This window comes from Erinaceus europaeus, chromosome 18 (genome assembly GCF_950295315.1).
Source record: "Erinaceus europaeus chromosome 18, mEriEur2.1, whole genome shotgun sequence".
In the NCBI taxonomy this organism is placed as follows: domain Eukaryota; kingdom Metazoa; phylum Chordata; class Mammalia; order Eulipotyphla; family Erinaceidae; genus Erinaceus; species Erinaceus europaeus.
The window spans coordinates 70593268-70612831 of NC_080179.1; the positions used below are offsets into that span (position 1 = coordinate 70593268).

General features: G+C 43.7%; 1 protein-coding gene across 20 annotated transcripts in view; it reads right to left on the minus strand.

Annotated features, from left to right (window-relative positions):
- NEB (nebulin) overlaps positions 1–19564 on the minus strand; it is a 286668-nt gene that overhangs the window by 35274 nt on the left and 231830 nt on the right. For 19 of the 20 annotated variants that reach the window (XM_060178132.1, XM_060178128.1, XM_060178131.1 and 16 more), the window contains 15 exons: positions 17301–17405; positions 16808–16912; positions 15084–15188; positions 14883–14993; positions 14247–14357; positions 13419–13520; positions 13200–13304; positions 12458–12568; positions 11273–11377; positions 10639–10743; positions 6824–6928; positions 5178–5288; positions 4606–4716; positions 2166–2279; positions 297–401 (listed from right to left, as the gene is read on the minus strand). In XM_060178132.1, the coding sequence (XP_060034115.1) occupies positions 297–401; positions 2166–2279; positions 4606–4716; positions 5178–5288; positions 6824–6928; positions 10639–10743; positions 11273–11377; positions 12458–12568; positions 13200–13304; positions 13419–13520; positions 14247–14357; positions 14883–14993; positions 15084–15188; positions 16808–16912; positions 17301–17405 (1611 nt within the window). The remainder of the gene's footprint in view (positions 1–296; positions 402–2165; positions 2280–4605; positions 4717–5177; positions 5289–6823; positions 6929–10638; positions 10744–11272; positions 11378–12457; positions 12569–13199; positions 13305–13418; positions 13521–14246; positions 14358–14882; positions 14994–15083; positions 15189–16807; positions 16913–17300; positions 17406–19564) is intronic. The other variant, XM_060178119.1, reaches the window with a different exon arrangement.

Sequence of the window (19564 nt, forward strand, 5' to 3'; positions counted from 1 at the left end):
CCCTTTCTTTCCCCAAAGCAGAACAATTTATCTAAATTTGTAAGGGGCAGCACGGTTCTAAGCTGTCATACTTCTTGTGGGTGTGAATCCTCACAGGATGACCCAATACACTCGCCATCTATTTTTTTTTTTCCACAGAGACCTTTCATTTCATTCAATAGTGAATGAGGTGAAACTCCTTAGCTGGCACAGAAAGAAGCACAGGAGTGTCCAGAGTCCTCTGTAAGTACAAATCAAGAGGTTTCTTTCTTTTCTGTGGTTAGGGTCTGTGAATGATACCTGATGCAGGCTCTTACCTGGCTTGAAAGGTTCTTGACTTGTTGAGCATGAATAATCTCTGGACTATCGACCACAGAAGTGAAATGGGCTTTTTCCATTTCTGCTGATTGTTTGTACTTAATCTGCCAAACGACATCCAATAGTTGGGTGAGTATTTATAATACATACACAGCATTTGTTGGCTTGGGTTGATAAGAGGCGCCTAATGTTATTTCTCCTCAAGGACTGGTGTTTTTTTAAACTGAAGCAACGCTGGTTTACAAGGCTATGTAAATTTAAGGTGTACAGATTCACACTTCCTCACAGGCAGTTTATCATACCACGTCCCATCACCTAACTCCCAGTGTCCTTCCATCACAGTCCATTGGGCTCTCTGTGCCTTTATTTCCCTCCCTGCTGAGAACTTCAGTTCTGTAGTCAGCATCCAAGAGTTTGTTTCAGTGTGATTTTTTTTTAAAGGGTAAGATGCAGAAAGCAAGATTGAGTTCTAGCTATTGAAAGATTTGATTATGTAATTGGCATGTGCACAGGGATGAGGTTGACTATGGGAAGGAAGAAGGAGACAATGAACAGACAGTCAGGTACTGACTGCTTACACAAGAGCCGAGAAGACAAGTAAACAGAAGACCCATACGTCTCATAGACGATGTCTAGACACTTTCATTTCTATTATTTTTTAATTCAATTTTATCTTATTTTGACACCAGGGCCATCACTAGGGCTTGGTGCCTACATGCTGATTTCACCATTCCTGGTGGCCATTTTGTTACTGAAGAAGGTAGCAAATGATGTGGACTTGATAGAAGGTGAGACAGAGATAGAGAAGGAGAGAGAGGGAGACAGAGACAGCCACAGAGAAGAAAGATTCCTGCTGCACTGCCCTGCCACTCACGGAGTTTCCTCCCCACAGCTGGTAAGGGGCTTGAATCAGGATCTTTGAATGGGGTAACTACCAGATGCACCCCTACCCCCAGTCCCCAAATCCTTTTAAATGCAGACCGTGAAAGGAGGGGAATTCTTGATGTTGATAGGGAGTTAGCTACTGACTTACAAAGCAAGGCCAGGTTGGGAGAGCCTGCCCTGCTCCAAGCTGCTAATGAGCTCCTCGATTTCTGCTCTTTGCTGTCAAAGTCTCTGAGATTACGGACTCGGGGAGGCAGATGCACGCAGACTTGACAAAGGGTCCCTGATCCTCTGTTGGGAATGGAACCCACCAGGCAGATGTTTAAGAATGCCACTACATGCATTCGATTGTTACTGACCAACAGGAAAGATAGTCACCATGATTATTTTTGTTTAAAAGACTGAGCAACCTCACCAATGTGTCCCAGAACCTACCTCACCTCTCCAGAGCCCTATCCCACTAGGGAAAGATATAAACAGGCCGGGGGTGTGTGAATCAACCTGCCAACATCCATGTCTAGTAGGATAACAGTTACTGAAACTAGAACTCCCACCCTTTGCACCCCCAAAAAGAATTTTGGTCCATATTTCCAGAGGGAGATAAATGCTAAGGGAAGATTACTAGAAGGATCTGAACCCCAATTCTATCAGGACTCTGAGAGAGAAGGGTTAAAAAAAAAGGAAGGACACTTGGAAGTAATAATAGGTGTAAGTATGACTTAGAAAGGGAGAGAAGGCAGGATCATAGAAAAAAAAGGCAAATATATACATATGCATATATATATATATATATATATTTATAGAAATAATAGTCAGTTCACATCTGTCATCTTGGGAGAATTACTGCAGTCTCCCATGGAGGGACTAGGGATGTGGAACTCTGTGGTGGGAAAGGTGGGGAAATATACCTCTGTTTTATAATTTTATAAATCAGTATTAAATCCCCTCACCCACCCCCCCAAAAAAGACTGAGCAACACTGACCTGGCTGGCAATATCAGTAGCATTCCTGGCCCTCATGAAGTCAGGAGTTTCGTTGGCCATGGCATTCAGCCCTCTTCCTTTGACTTCCAGCTCCAGGTCTTTTTTATATTCTTTCTACAGTAGCATAAAACAAAAACGTTACCTATCTTGTACTCCAAGGCAGTATGTATGTATGCACAGCACATACAGAGATAAAAGAAGTCCACATCATCTGCTACCTCCTTCAATAACAGAAGGATGAACACAGAGTACATTTACATTTTTTAATATTTATTTATTTACTTTCCCTTTTGTTGCCCTTGTTTTTTTTATTGTTGTTGTAGTTATTATTGTTGTTACTGATGTCGTTGTTGTTGGATAGGACAGAGAGAAATGGAGAGAGGAGGGGGAAGACAGAGGGGGGGACAGAAAGACAGACACCTGCAGACCTGCTTCACCGCTTGTGAAGAGACTCCCCTGCAGGTGGGGAGCCAGGGGCTCAAACCGGGTCCTTGCACTTCTTGCCACATGCGCTTAATCCGCTGAGCTACCACCCAACTCCCCAGAAGTACATTTTAGGAAACTATTCTCTCCTGTCACTAGGATGAAGCACAAGACATTTTTCTGAATGCTTTTAGCATTGTTAAGGAATTGCAGCATAAAGCAGGGCGTAGATACTCAGGTATGTCTGCATGTATGTATTTTTTGCATCACCCTCTATCTCACACACGCATAATTTCATCACTCCAGGCTGACTTTTTAAACAATTTTTGTTATCTTTCTTTCTTTGTGTATTGGATAGAGGCAGCCAGAAATCGAGAGGGAAGGGAAGGATAGAGAGGGAGAGAGACAGAGAGACACCTGCAGCCCTGCTTCACCACTTGCAAAGCTTTCCTTCTGCAGGTGGGGACCAGGGTCTTGAACCCTGGTCCTTGTGCACTGCAGCAGGTGCGCTCATCCAGGTGTGTCACCACCGGCCCCCAGGCTGACTTTTTAATGCAGACAGGTAGAAGGAAAGAGAGCGGCAGATGGAGACACCACCGCATTAGACCTTCCCTGACCCTCCCAGTGTGGTGTGTTGGGTTCAAACCTGGGTTGTGGGCCTGCCAAGGCCGACACCAGACACTCTGCCTGGCTAGCCTTATGCTGCCCCCAAAGCAACAGTAAAATCTAGGTTGTTATATGTTGTGTAAATTTAGGCACACACAACTTCCATGGTTGTTCACATTTAAATTAAGCACACCAACTGTGTGGAGGTTAATGCATATTATATGAGGTAAATAACAGATGATGATAAACACTAAAGAATCAGCCCCGCACCCCCACAGGACTTCTCAGCTCTGGGTTATGGTGGGACTGGGGAATCGGAAGTAATCCTGGGACTTCTAGTGCTTTAAGCATCAAAATCTGTTTTTCTGATCTCTGAAACAGACTTTTTTTCCCCCACTAGGATTATCACTGGGCTTTCATGCCTACATGACCCCACTGCTTTCAGCAGCCATTTTTCCCTTCTCCTAGACAGAGGATGAGATACAGGAAAAGAAAAATAAAGGAGGGAAGAGAAGAGGGAGAGGAGGGAGGGAGGAGAGAGAGACAGACAGACAGACAGACTGAGAGAATACAGCACCACTCCACCACTTATGATGTTCCCCTCGCAGATGCTCCCACTGTAGTAGCCTGAACCCAGGACTTTTTTTTTTTTAAGACTTTATTTATTAATTAATGAGAAAGATAGGAGAAAGAACCAGACATCATGCTGGTACATGCTTGAGAGTTTAGTGCTTTATCCATTGCGCCAGCCACCTCCCAAACCACCCCAGGTCCTTTAAATATATATATGTAATTTATTTATCTATGTGTTTATTTAACTGGATAGAGACAGCCAGAAATTGAGAAGGGGGAGATAGAGGGAGAGTAACAGAGAGACGCCTGCAGCCCTGCTTCACTACTCACGAAGTTTTCCCCCTGCAGGTGGGGACCAGGGGCTTGAACCCTGGTCTTTGTGCGCTGGAACATGTGCGCTCAACCAGGAGTACCACCACCTAGCCCTGAACCCAGGTCCTTGAGCATAGAAACACATGTACTCTACTGGGTGAGTCACCACTTACACCCCAGAAACAGATTTCTTAATGATATCAATGCACGTTTAGTGAACAGTAATCAAGTTGGATATGGAGGTGGCCATTCACGAACTTTGTTAGTTATTTCCAGGACTTCATCTCTATGGGCTGACTTTTTTTTCAGATACAGAGAGAAAAAGAGAAAGAAAGAGACAGAAAGAGAGAGGGAAAGACACCACAGCATTGAAGCTTTGGTGTGGTGAGGACCGGCACCCTGGGAGGTGAGCTATCTTGCCAGCCTAGAGACCGCATCTTTCTCTCTTCTCTGGTGTGTGTGCATGTGTGTCCGTCCTGGCTCACGGGCGAGACGCTGTTCATGGCAGGCACGTGGGGGGACCTACCTCATTAAGGATCTGAGTGGCATTCTTTGCTCTTTGCATGTCCGGAGTATCTTCCATTTCGGTGAGGCCCTTCCCACGGATGCTTTCTTCCAAATCTTTCCTGTACTCTCTCTACAGCACAAAATAAAAAAGTAAAAAAGAGCGCTGACAGTGCAGCCTAGACGGTTTTTCCTTGATGAAGAGAAAACCCAAACCCAAACCAAACCAAAGCCAAAAGGCAAATACATAAATAAAATAAAATAAAATAAAATAACCTTCCCAACATAAACCGTTACAGTTTAGTAAATAAATATAGAAATAAAGGCAGGGTGTAAGCTTCTTCAGTTAATACAAAGTGTCAAGTAAGAAACTAGGAATTAATGGAACACGAGGGAAAGCACATCTTATTAGACAGTCAATTTACAGATTAGAAGAATTAGCTTGGGTAATGGATTAGGTGGTAGTACTGAATACATGAGACCCTAACTTGAAATCTGCCTGGTTAGGCGGCGGTAAAGTGGCAGAGGGATGCGTGTTATTATCAGTGCAATTATTTGGGTCAAAAGATGAAGAAAAGGCCGAGTGGAAACTACCTCACTGGCTATCTTGGTGGCATATCTGACATGTAGCAAAGCAGGTGTGACCTCCAGGCCAGTCAGGTTTCTGCCTTTAATGGTCTCTTCATAATCCTTCCTGTATTCTTTCTAACATGAGTAGGAAGGAAAGGCAAATTAAAAAAAAAAAAAAGAATCTTTACTGAAATTTGTTTCTCATTTCTAAGAGGAAAAAACACACATGATATTTTCTGTGTCCGGCTCCCTTCACTTCACCACCATTCTGCTAATGGTCACATGGCTAAAACATGTCTGGTTATTCCAGAAATGCTTCTCCTGGGACAAATGGCCTCCAGGAAACACAGCGTATGACACTTGAATGTGGCTCTCCTGCATCTGCTGAGGTTTTGAGTGGAGCGAGCAGCCTTCTGTGCAGACTCAGAACCCACTGCCAGCTCTCCGGATGACATGTTTCTTCTCACTTTTCCTTTTGCTTCTATCTTCCTTTCCCCTTCTCTTCTCTTTCCTGCCAGAGGCTTCACTCGGGCTTTGTGTCTGCACAATATCACTATCCCCATGGATTCATTTTTTTTTCTTTCTTTCTCAGAATGAGGTTGAGAGAGAGAGAGAGATAGAGGAGAGAGACCACAGGGCCACTCCACTGCTCACGAAGCTTCCTCATGTGAGTGCTCTCATGTGGTGGCTGTGGGCTCGAACCCAGGTTCCTGCACTTGGCAAAGTGTGTGTTCTATAGGATGAACCATCTTCAGGCAACACAGAGTTTTCATAAGGCAATAAAATACTCCCAGGTTAGAAGCAACTCAAGAGAAAACAAACAAACAGAAGAAGGACCTTGAGGGCACCAAACAAAAATTTGACCATTATCATGATCAAAACTATATATATCTGCATCAGCACAGTTTCATTACTAGACAAGTTTTCAGATGAAGAGACAGAGGGATAGACAGAAAAGACAGTCACGACACTGAAGCTTCCCACGGTGTGGTGGTGGCTGGAGTCAAACCTTTGCGTGCCTGACAAAGCAGGCCCAGATGACTTACTGTCTTTAATCACTGAGCACAAGACAACAAAGCAAAGAAAAGTCTGTGCTAGAAGGAAGGGCCTCAATGTCTTCTACTTCTCTCCAGTTTCTGGGAGTCAGGAGTTAGAGATTGGAATTCCATTTTTATGGTTTTTAATTTTTTTTTTTAATTTTCCCTTTTGTTGCCCTTATTGTTTTTTTTATTGTTGTGGCTATTATTGTTGTTGTTATTGATGTCGTCATTGTTAGATAAGGCAGAGAGAAATAGAGAGAGGGAGGGAAGACAGAGATAGACACCTGCAGACCTGCTTCACCGCCCATGAAGTGACTCCCCCGCAGGTGGGGAGCTGGGGGCTCGAACCAGGATCCTTAGGCCGGTCCTTGCGCTTCGCACCACGTGCGCTTAATCCGCTTCGCTACCGCCGGACTCTCGCTTTTTAATTTTGACAGAATTCTACATTTACAGAAGTCATGAAAATAGTACAAGGACTTTGACTCAGATTTAACCTTTACCACAGTCATAACGTTATATAGTATACATAGTATGATAAGTTGTGATTGCGATTGAATCTGTCTGTGGGCAGTGTTTGCTGCGGCTCAGCTAAGGGTAAGTCTGCTGTGTGCTGTGCTTTTCAGTACTTACCCCACTTTGCATCTGCTGAGACTCCTTGGCAGTGATATACATTGGAGTTTCAAAGTCCAACATAGGCTTTCCTCGTTCCTTTTCATATTTTTCCTTGTATTTCACCTAGTGATGAAAATTAGATACTATGGGTGGGTGGGGAGAATACAGGTCCATGAAGGATGATAAATGACACAGTGGGGGTTGTGATGTTAAATGGGAAACTGGGGAATGTTATGCATGTACAAACTATTGTATTTACTGTTGAATGTAAAACATTAATTCCCCAATAAAGAAATAAATAAAATAAAAAATAAAAAAATAAAAAATAAATAAAAAAGAAGAAAGTAGATGCTATGGATGTCTAATTGGAGACTTTATTAGCTATCTCTTTTCTGGTCAATTTGCAAACAAAGACCATTTAGGGTTAGTATTTTCTAAGTGATGTTAATGTCCGTCTGGGTGATATCTCATTGCCACTAGAAACAGTTTCTTGTGTTGCAAAAGCAGTTTCTTTTTACTGCTGCCAGAGGTGGGGAGGGTGACAATTACTGCTTTTAAAGTGTAACAAGGGGTTGTATTCAATTAAAGGAGACAGAAGAATCACCGCAGAAGAAAATGCACAGGACAAAACATCCATATGTAAGATTGCCCAAGATTTGAAATACGTGCATATTTTTTAACCAGATCATTAGTCAAAATGTGTGATTGAAAATGGTTAGTTCTTAAAAAAAAAAAAAAAAAAAAAAAGAAAATGGTTAGTTCTTTATGGGATCTTGATTTTTTTTTTTGAGTTTTCACTTATTTTTTTTTAATTTTTTATTTATAAAAAGGAAACATTGACAAAACCATAGGATAAGAGGGGTAACAGCTTCACACAATTCCCACCACCAGATCTCCATATACCAATCCCTCCCCTGATAGCTTTCCTATTCTTTAACCCTCTGGGAGTATGGACCCAAGATCATTGTGGGATCTGGGATCTTGATTTAATAAATAATCATGCAACCGTATTTATGTCAATTGTTCTCTCTGTGTCCTTACTGGCTACATATTTATTGAGCCACTGAATGTCTTTACCCTGTGAACTTCTGTGTGAAATTTTACATGTTGTTTACACGCGTGAACCTGATGTTCTCAAAAGACTTCCCTGCCATTTCTGCCATTTTACAAAGGCAATCTTCTCCTCCCCGAATCATGTGACTGGGAATGGTGGAGTCACACACACAAAAAAGAGTTATTTGATTTATTTCATGAGCTACGAGGAGAAAGAGCAAGGAGGAGGAAGGAGTAAAAGAAGCCAGAGCAGGACTCTGGCAATATGCGCTGTCAGGGAATGAACTCGGGGCTCCCTGCTTACAAATCCAAAGCTCTGACTTCGCACCACCCTAAGACTGCTCGGTCCATATTTTTTCACTTTTGAAATTAAAAGACAGAAAGGTAGAGGGATAGTTCATGTGGCACTTGAATGGCAATTCTTAATCTCTGCTTTCTTTCTTCTAATAAGGGCCATGGGTATGTGACACTTTAAGAATGACTCGAGGACATCCCATGAGTAGTATCTTAGCCCTTTTAGTTAATGTCCAACATGGGGCCTCAAAATGCTGAATCTGTGAGACAGGAAACCAAGTGATAGCAAGATAATTTCTTCTGATTTCTTCCTTCTCAGGAACTTACTTTGTAGATTTTCCAATTTCTTAAAATACTCAGAGACGGGAGTCGGGCGGTAGCGCAGCAGGTTAAGCACACGTGGTGCAAAGCGCAAGGACCGGCATAAGGATCCCGGTCCAAGCCCCCCGGCTCCCCACCTGCAGGGGAGTCGCTTCACAAGCGGTGAAGCAGGTCTGCAGGTGTCTGTCTTTCTCTCCCCCTCTCTGTCTTCCCCTCCTCTCTCCATTTCTCTCTGTCCTATCCAACAATGACAACATCAACAACAATAATAACTATAACAATAAAACAAGGGCAACAAAAAGGAATAAATAAATATTAAAAAAAAATTAAAAAAGAGACTTCAATATTAGATCTGGCAGGCACGACTTGCATACCTAAGGTCCTGGGTTTTGGTCTCAGGAACTTCATCTGCCTGAGTGGTCCTCTAGCCTTTCTCTCTCATGAAGTAAATAAAATAAGACTTAAAAAAATAACAGTAAATATGGCAGCCTGGGAGGGGACACAGTGAGTTCTAGTAGGATGACCCAAGCCTAAGCCTCAGCGTCACATACGCCAGACTGGTGCTCTGGTTCCCTCATTTTACCTTGTGTTGATAAAGTAATATCTTTAAAAAAATATAGCTTTTATAGTAACCAAAAAAGTAGAAATAGCTGAACAGTTCCTCCACTGATGAATAAACAAAAGGTGATTTGTAGATACAATGGAATATAATTTGGTCATAAGAAGGGGTGAAGTTCTGATACGAATCACAAGTAGATCTGATCATATATCACTTCTCGCCTTAAAATCTGCGTAAGGGGGGTTAGGCGGTAGTGCAGCGGGTTAAGCGCACATGGTGCAAAGTGCAAGGCCTGGCTCAGGAATTCTGGTTTGAGCCCCTGGCTCCCCACCTGTGCGGGGGGTGGGGGGGTGGGGTTCACTTTACAAGCGGTAAAGCAGGACTTAGGGTGTCTGTCTTTCAGAGAGTCTCCCCCTCTCTATCTTCCCCTCCTCTCTCGATTTCTCTCTGTTCTAGTCAACAACAATGACAGCAATAACAACAACAATAACAACAAGGATAAACAGCAAGGGCAACTAAAAGGGAAAAGTAGCCTCCAGGAGCAGTGGATTTGAGTGCAGGCACCCGAGCCCCAGCAATAACCCTGCAGGCAAAAAAAAAAAAAATCTGCATAAGGCCCTCTACCATCTACTGTGACTCTCCCTCCTTGGGGTGCGGACTCACTCACAGTGGGCACATGAGGGTTACCGTAAGGAGTTTCTCTTCCTTGTGGTCTTTATGCTTCCAGTCACTGTCAGTAACCCAATAACGTATTGTATGAAAATGCACCATTTCTCCCACATATATTCTCTCACTATCTCTTTTTTTTTTCCCCTTTTGTTGCCCTTGTTGTAGCTTCATTGTGGTTATTATTATTGCCTTTGTTGACGCAATTCGTTGTTGGATAGGACAGAGAGAAATGGAGAGAGGAGGGGAAGACAGAAAAGGGGAGAGAAAGACAGACACCTGCAGACCTGCTCCACCACCTGTGAAGCGACTCCCCTGCAGGTGGGGAGCTGGGGGCTCGAACCGGGATCCTTACGCTAGTCCTTGCGCTTTGCGCCACATGCGCTTAACCCACTGTGCCACCGCCCGACCCCCTCACTATCTCTTTTAAAAATATTTATTTATTTATTTATCCCCTTTGGTTGCCCTTGTTGTTTTATTGTTGTAGTTATTATTGTTGTTGTTATTGATGTCATTGTTGTTGGATAGGACAGAGAGAAATGGAGAGAGGAGGGGAAGACAGAGAGGGGGAGAGAAAGACAGACACCTGTAGACCTGCTTCACCGCCTGTGAAGTGACTCCCCTGCAGGTGGGGAGCCGGGGGCTCGAACTGGGATCTTAAGCTGGTCCTTGTGCTTTGCGCCATGTGCCCTTAATCCGCTGCGCTACCGCCCGACTCCCCTCCTACTCTCTTTTATAACATAAAAACGTACTCCAAATGTTACTAAATATAAAACTCCTTATATCTTGGGGTATTATCCCAAGCAACTAAAACTCTATTATCACGGGTGGAGGAGGGTGGATACATGAAAGCTTTTGGTGGAGGAGGGTGGATACATGAAAGCTTTTACCTGGCAGATTAATGTGCATCAGGAGAAGAACTGGTTAAGGATCAACTTACGATACTCTGTAACTCTGTGGCCTCTTTCAGATGGAGCTGCTCAAGGTTGTCTGGTATTGTGTGGTAGTGGCCTTTACTCTTCTCATACTTCTTCTTGTACTGGTACTAAAGAGAAGGTGGCGAAAAGGGGGCAGCTGATGGTGATGTCCAGTCTTTCGACTTCTCTCCCTTAGAGTAAACATTCACAAGCAGAGCAGCACCAAGTCCAAACCACAACTAGCAAACACTAACTGTTGAGGAAAAGCTTTGCAGGATGAAGATCATCAGTTAGTACAGACTAGAGATACTTAATATGACCTATGCAAAGTAGATTTTTTAGTAGTGAGAATTTGAAAGGGAAAGAAACCATCGTAAATAGTTATTCTCTGCTCTGAGGGAAAAAAAAAGAAACATTTGGTTAACTGAAAATATTGTTAAGATAGAATCATTTTTATATTCTGAGAAGAGTTATTGTCACAGGAGAATTGGTAGGTTAATGATAGATTTCAAAAACATAAACTTGACAAGAGTTTTCTATTAAATCCTTTGTCTAGACAGTAGCAGAAAGAGATGCAGGTGAGCTCAGAGAAGGAATATATTGATAGCCGCCCCTGGGTAAATCAAAGGGCTTCTGATAGCAAACAAATGAGCTTACGGAACTGGCAAGTTGGCTGGTATTTAGGACATGATTCATTATCAGAGACTCCTTCATATCGGTCACAGGCTTGTGAAGTTTCTTTAGGTCAGCCTTATATTTAACCTGCATATAAAGGGGGAGACAAAAAGAAAACATAAAAAAGGAAATGAACTAACAGAAACCATAGAAATATACTCTTTCCAGACAGGCTGGGAGTATGGATCGACTTGTCAAAGCCCATGTTCAGCGGGGAAGCAATTACAGAAGCCAGACCTTCCACCTTCTGCATCCTATAATGACCTTTGGTCCATACTCCCAGACGGTTAAAAAATAGGAAAGCTATCAGGGGAGGGGATGGGATATGGAGTTCTGATGGTAGGAACTGTGTGGAGTTGAACCCTTCTTATCCTATGGTTTTTGTATAAACACTAATATACATATACATATACACATACACATACATATATATATACACATACATATACATATTCTTTCCTACAACAAACCTGGAGGCAGAGACAACCATAGAATATTCCTAGTAACCCCAAAAAGTGGAAACAACTCGACAATTCTTCCACAAGTGCATGGATAAACAAAAGACAGTCTGTACATACTATGGAATAAAACTCAACAATGAGAAAGAGTGAAGTTTTGATACAAACCGAAAAGACAAGTCCTGAAAGCACTATGCTAAGTGCCTTGCCTCTACCCTCCCAACGATAACCACAATAGTTCTCACAAAGTCTTATACATGGTCTGGCTACTTCTTCTGTTTTGCTTTTATTTGTTTCTTGCAAGTTCAAGTGTTTCAGTTCTCTAGATTTCACATATGAATTTGGTGGAGGATGCAATGTAGAATTGTACCTTACAGTATTACAATCTTGTAAACCACTATACAACCACTAATAATAAATCCCCCCCAAAGAATACTTATACTAAGTGAAATAAGCCAGACAGAAAAGAACAAATATTGCTTGACTCTATGTATACAAAATCTCTAACAGGAAAAATCTCTGAGATAAGTATTAACAGGGAGTTGGGGGAAAGGACGAATGGAGAATTCCCATAGAACGATGACAGTTTCTTTTAAGCTAGAGGAAACATTTTTGAAAATAATATTAATGGAAAACATTATGAATATAATTAAATTTCACTTTAATAGCAAATTTCTCATTATAGAGTTTACTATAATAAAATGCATACCTCACTTGCGAGATTATTAGCATCTTTCATGACTTTGTAGAGCTGGCTGTCTTTCGGATTGTATTTTGTTGTCTTGCCCTTCTCTTTGTTGAAATTTTGTTGGTACTGAACCTAAAAGCAAATGCAGATTACTTGGCATCCAGATTCATTACTGGATGCCAAGTAATCTGAAGGTTGAGGAGTGGAGAAGATCAAAATGCCAAAGAACATGGTGTACATAATATGATCCTAGAATTTATGATCCAAACTGGAGCCCTATTTGAAGGGGACACTATTAATAACTATGTTGGGTCAGCATGGAAAGGAAAATAATATTACTATATATTTGCCTTACTTATTTTTGGGATTATCTAGAGGCGTGGAAAGTTAATCAGTTCTTTCTCATGAAAGACAAAATAAATGAAAAAAAAAAACAAAACACCTTGGGCTAAATTCAGGGATGTGATCTAAGATATTTGATGGGGGCATTTTGGTTCACCTAACTGCTAAAACCAAACGCATCTGAAGTTAAGGAACTTGAAAAGCAGTGAGGGTGTAAGGGGTTTGTTAAATGGGGAGCAGCACCTATTGTCAGTAAGGCAGCAATTTGAAGCACAGTGACAAAACCCCGGAGATGTTAGAGGGACACCCGAGAGGGGGCCTCGCCACACCTTTCCTATGTGACGTTTCAAGGCTCTGCAGGGCAACCCCAGTTGTAAATGCTGCACGTTCACTGAGGGGTGGAGCTGCCCGTGTGCATTACCTGGCTGCTCAGCTTGGCTGCCTTCTTGGCCATTTCGATGTCTGGCCGGCCAAGCATGCTCAGCCCATGGCTGCCTTCTCTGCGATGCTTGGCTCTGTACTCTACCTGTAACCAAGAGGAAACCCAAATGGGCGACAGGTCTTAGAGGGTGGGACTCTGGGACCCCCGCGGGCGGTGAGCAATGAGGACATTGGACACCTGAAAGAAGCACAGCCTTACCTCGCTGGCCTGCTTGGCTGCCTGTGTGGCCTTCTTGATGTCTGGCCGATCAGCCACCGTGGTGTAATGCAGGTTTTCCTTGGCATCTTTTTTGTAAGCGACCTTTTGGGGGAGAAGTAAAGTTTATGATGGCTATAATCAATTGCAAGAGGCCTTTTGATGGAAACCAAACTAATTTTACCACCACATATGTTTTTCTCCCCCCTCTTTCTCCTTCCCCCCCTTTCTTTTTCTTTTTTTATTTAATAGGAAAGACAGAAACTGAGAGGAGAGAGAGAGAGGTAGAGAGAGAGAGAGAACTGCAGTAGTGATTCACTGTGTTTTAAGCTTCCCCTTTGCAGGTGGGGACTAGGGACTTGAACTCATGTCCTTGCAGCTGATGATGTGTGTACTCTACTGCATGTACCAGAGCCTAGCCTTTCACCTCCACATATTTTTTAAATTTTTAAAAATTTATTTATTCCCTTTCGTTTCCCTTGTTGTTTTATTGTTGTAGTCATTATTATTATTGATGTCACCGTAGCTGTTGGCTAGGACAGAGAGAAATAGAGAGAGGAGGGGAAGAAAGAGAGGGGGAGAGAAAGACAGACACCTGCAGACCTGCTTCACCGCCTGTGAAGCGACTCCCCTGCAGGTGGGGAGCCGGGGGCTCAAACCGGAGTCCTTACACTGATCCTTGCGCTTTGCCGCTGTGCTACGGCCTGACTCCCACCCCCACACATTTTTAAAGTGCCAGGTACAATAGTCAGGATGACCTACCCAGAGTGCACCAGTGTGGGCTCTACCTACTCAAGCAGGCCCCTGAGGGTGTCCAGAGAAAACACTTACGTTACTCTGCTTCCTGGCCACTTCCATAGCGTGTTTCACCTCAGGGGGCTCTAGCATGATGGAGTAATTGGATTTGCCTTTCTCCTTGACATACTTCTTTTTGTAGTTTGTCTAAACAGATCCAGAAATATCTATATGAGCAGAAGAAACTGGGGGGCAGAACTGGTCTACTTGAAGGGTGGCCCAGCTCCACAAAAACAAACAAAACCATACAGGACTCAGAAAAGAGTGAGCAGAGATCACCACGTAAAAGAGGTGATTTTACTTCTCTAAGATTGCTCAGTAGCTCAGGGACCAGAGAGACCACTCTTAATTACCAGTGTCTCCTCTCTTCGTTAACACTAAGTGAGTCACCTCTCCCTGCTGTTACATAACATGTCCTGGGTAATTCTCCATCCCGTTCGTTCCCCGCCCTCCACTCTGCCATAGCTGCCCTAATGGAAGGTAAGTAGGTTAAGGAGTCTTCTTTTAAATCCGGGTTCCAAAAATCACATGTAGGTATTAGTTATCAGTGTGAAACCACAAAAAGGAGAAGCAGCTGTTTGCAAAGACAGGCAACACAGAGTCTTTCTCCATACGCTAAGGTCAAACAGCTTTGCTCTGCTCAAAGCTTCAAGTCAGGGGCCCTTCACTTACGTCGCTGACGTGCTTGGTCACTTCCTTGACATGGATGGTGTCCCGGGTCTCTGGCAGGGTGGTGTAGGAGCCCTCAGCCAAGTGCTTCTTGACATGTTTCTTGTATTTGTTCTGAGGGAATCCAGAGAGGGTTTGTCAGGGTGCCTGCCTGGGGTAATAGCTCCCAACAGAAGCAGAGCAGAGAGGCTGTGGGTGGATTACCTCAGACACCAGGTTGCTGACGGTCTTTGCCAGAAGGATCTGGGGGGTGTCGGGCACAGCGTGGCAGCTTCCTCTTTCCTTGATGTGCTTCTCTTTGTATTTCAGCTGCAGGAGTGAGAAAGACACTTCTTTAGCACCTCTGGAAAAAATGTCCTGCATACTTAAAAACTAATTTTATTTATTATTATTATGATGATGATGATGATGATGGAACTCTTGTTTTACAAGGCTATCATTGTCACAGAGGTACAGTTTCACATCTTTTCCCAAATGGGTGTCAGCACATCTTACCCTCACAAATTGCCATTTTCCTCCACCATAACGTACTGGGCCCTGAAATCCCTCTTTTTAAATTAAAAAAAATTTTTTTTTACATTCATTTATTTTCCCTTTTGTTGCCCTTGTTTTTTTTTATTGTTGTTGTAGTTATTGTTGTTGTCGTTGTTGGATAGGACAGAGAGAAATGGAGAGAGGAGGGGAAGACAGACAGTGTGAGAGAAAGAGACACCTGCAGACCTGCTTCACCGCTTGTGAAGTGACGCCCCTGCAGGTGGGGAGCCGGGGGCTTGAACCGGGATCCTTCACCGGTCCTTGCGCTTGGCGCCACACGCGCTTAACCAGCTGTGCTACCGCCCGACTCCCAGCAAAGTAGCTCAGAAAGCTAATTTTTTTTTTTTTTAATTCCCACTAGGGTTATTGTTGGAGCTCAGTGCCTTCACGATGAACCCACAGCTCCCAAGGAATATTTCTCTCTTCCTCTCCTCATTTCTTTTACTTGACAGAACAGAGATAAATTGAGTGGAGAGGGGGAGATAGAGAAGGAAAAAGAGAGACACCGACAGTATTGCCTCACTATTTGTTTGAAAGTCCAGTGCTTTATCCACTGTGCCACCTCCCGGACCATGTGCCTCACTACCTGTGAATCTCCCCCCCCCCCCAGCAGATGGGGACCAAAGACTTGAACCCAGGTTCTTGCTCCTGGTAACGTGTGTGACCAACCAGGTGCAGCGTCAGCCTCCTTCACCAACCCCTTTTAGCCCTCTGCCACCTCCCCCTTTTGGATTCATTGAAAGAGATCACAGTTTATTCATGTTTCAGCCTGTATTTTCCCTTGTTTTGTTCCTTAAATTCCACCATACACTAGATCATCTGGTATTTGTCCTCTTTGGGGAATATTTTTTATTAAGCTCTAAACCACTGGGTAGAGCTGAGAGAACTGCGTTGTTGACCCAGAAGGAACATTCAATTCAAGAAAGGATTTGCTACCTGAAAATCTCGGGGTATAAAAAACTGGGACATATGTAACTGCACAATATCTCTCCTGCAAGTAGAGACTTTAATAATAAGCACAGAGAATCTTTATGTGTGTAGCCTTCGTTCACAGCACTTCCAAATACGCCATGGCATTTCCCCCCAACCCTGAAAGGCATCATCACTCCTCCTTTACAGATGAGGAAACTCATTCATAAAAAAGAATGATTCCTTATAAAATCCAGCCAGGTCTTCGGAGTCCCAGCTCTTGCTGTGTGAACTCTCTTATGGTACAAAGTAGATCAAGGATGACCACATGGGTTGAATAGCTTCCCACAGCTGCTACCCTACCCCACTATGTCACTGGTGACCCCAAAGGCAGGTGTGTACCTCTGGACCCACCCCTAGGTGTCCTCAGCAGTGGCCTCCCTCTGGCCTTGCCGGGTACCTCTGGGAAGAGACTGGAGACTTACATCACTCTCTATGAAGGAGTTTCTCAGAGCCAGCACCATGTCCTTGTCATCAGTGACAGAAAGCTTGCAGCCCTTGAGGAACTCTTGGTCCAGCTTATATTCAAACTGTGAGAGAAGACAAGCAGAGGGAGCTGGAAAGGGGGACAGTCATGAAAGAAGGAAGGATTTGACTAAAACCAGAGCGAGTCCTTCTCCTAAAGGTGCTGTGAGGACTTGCTGTTTAAATGGGGCTATGAGCTTTCTGGCCCCTCAGCCAGCCCCCTCACACTGCTCCCTCCAATCACCCCGTTCCCCAGCCCCACTCAGGACTCTGAAGCCTCCCTGTCAGGGCCCAGCTGGGAGGGGACAGGCGCTCTGGCCTGGGTTGGTCTTTCCAAGTTCAGCCGCCTCCTCACAGCCTACTGCCTTTCTTGGATGTGAGATGAGTGAAAGCCGCCACCCACGGTAGTGGTCCCTACAGGTAATTAAGGGTGTGGTGTCACTCCTAGCTCACGTCGCTTTGCTGCAAGGACGACTTGGCGGCCTGGATGAAGTCGGGCCGGTCAGGGATCCACTTCCAGTAGGCTTTGTTGGCTTCATACTGCTTCTTGTAATCCAGCTGTTTTGAACAAGAGAAAGATAAGTTACTTCACCCAGGAAGCTGCATTTAAAAGCCGAACATTCGGCAAAGTGGAACTCACCTTGCATTTTAAAACGCAGCAACCTGTAGTTCTTTGTGGAGAAAGAGCACCAGTTCAAATGTCTACGATTTTTAAAAATACTTATTTATTTATTTTCCCTTTTGTTGCCCTTGTTGTTTTATTGTTGTAGTAATTATTGTTGTTGTTATTGTTGTCGTTGTTGTTGGACAGGACAAGAGAGAAATGGAGAAAGGAGGGGAAGACAGAGAGAGGGAAAGAAAGACAGACACCTGCAGACCTGCTTCACCGCCTATAAAGCGATTCCCCTGCAGGTGGGGAGCCGGGGTTCGAATCGGGATCCTTACTCTAGTCCTTGTGCTTTGCACCGCCTGTGCTTAACTTGCTGTGCTACTGCCCGACTCCCAAAATGTCTACAATTTATACAGCTAATAAACTGTTCAAAGGGTCACCTTATGAGCCTTTTGGTGTCCAAGTATATGTGTGTACATACCTACACACACACACACACACACATACACACACAAACACACACACACTTTTTTTTCCAGATAGAGGCAGAGAATAAAAGAAACCACAGCACCAAAGCTTCCTTCAGTGAAGTGGAGGCTGGGCATGAGCCCGTCAAAGCAGCAGACTAGCCAGTGGAGTTATTTTGCTGGCTTGGAACTTTTTTTTTTTTTTTTTTTTGCTAATTAATTTACACAAGTGAGAGAGGAGGAGAAAAAGAGGCCAGTGCATCACTCTGGCATATGCCGTGCACAGTATCAAACTTGAGACCTCCTACTTTGGAATCCAGTGCTCTAGCTAAAATGTGCCAACTCCTGGGCCAAAGGGCCAAATTAAAAAAAAAAATGTGAGTGACTAGACAGAAGTTGAAAAGCAAGACCAGAAGGGAAAACACTAAGTGGAAGTTAGACCGGAGTTGGCGTATCCCGTGCGCCAAAGTAAAAGACTGGGGTGAGGGAGGAGGGCTCAGGTCCTGGAACATGATGGCAGAGGAGGACTTAGTGGGGGTCGTACTGTTACGTGGAAATGGTCCGCACGTATAAACTATTATATTACCGTTATGCTACTGTCGACTGTAAACCATTAATCTCCCAATAACGGAATTAAAAAAAACAAGGGGTTCTAAACTCAAGCTCCATCAGGTGCCAGGGAGAGAGAGAGAGATGAAAAGGGGAGAGATGTTTGGATGAAATGATAGGGTCATGTGTGGTTTGGAGGGGAAAAGTGGACTGGACTTGGAAGAAAAAGGGGCCATTCTGTGCAAATATAGACAGACAGCCCAGGTCTGCGACCTTGGGAGAGCTGTGCACGGACTGTCATGGAGGGCTCAGGGATTCAGAACTCTGGTGGTGGGAACGGAGTGAAACTGTATCCGTGTTGACATGTGATTTTGTAAATTAATACTGAATCACTAATTTTAAAAGAGAGAGAGAAAACGTTCCATGCATAAAAAAAGAAAAAAATCTGAGTGATGTGGGAAATGACTGAGTCCGGAAGAGCACCAGAGGTTCTGACCTTCTCAGCTGCATTTCCAGCTCCATACAGGTCAGAGAGGCACTCTGGCTTGTTTTCTTTATTTCTGCCTCATGTAAAACTTTCTCTCTCTGGCTCTCTCCATCTCTCTCTCTCTCTCTTTCTCGCTCTCTCTCATATGTAGTAAGTAAAATAAAGATTAAACAACAAGCTCCAAGAACTGTACTCCTGTTACCCTATGGTTTTGTCAGTGTTTCCTTTTTAAATTTTTTATATTTATTTATTCCATTTTGTTGTCCTTGGTTTTTTTTGTTTTTTTTTGAAGATTTTATTTATTTATTTATGAGAAAGATAGGGGAGAGAAAGAACCAGACATCACTCTGGTACATGTGCTGCCAGGGATTGAACTCAGGACCCTCATGCTTGAGAGTCTAGTGCCTTAGCCACTGCACTACCTCCTGAACCACTCCTTGTTGTTTTTTATTGTTGTAGTTATTATTGATGTCATCATTGTTGGATAGGACAGAGAGAAATGGAGAGAGGAGGGGAAGACAGAGAGGGGGAGAGAAAGACAGACACCTGCAGACCTGCTTCACCGCCTGTGAAGCGACTCCTCTGCAGGTGGGGTGCCGGGGGG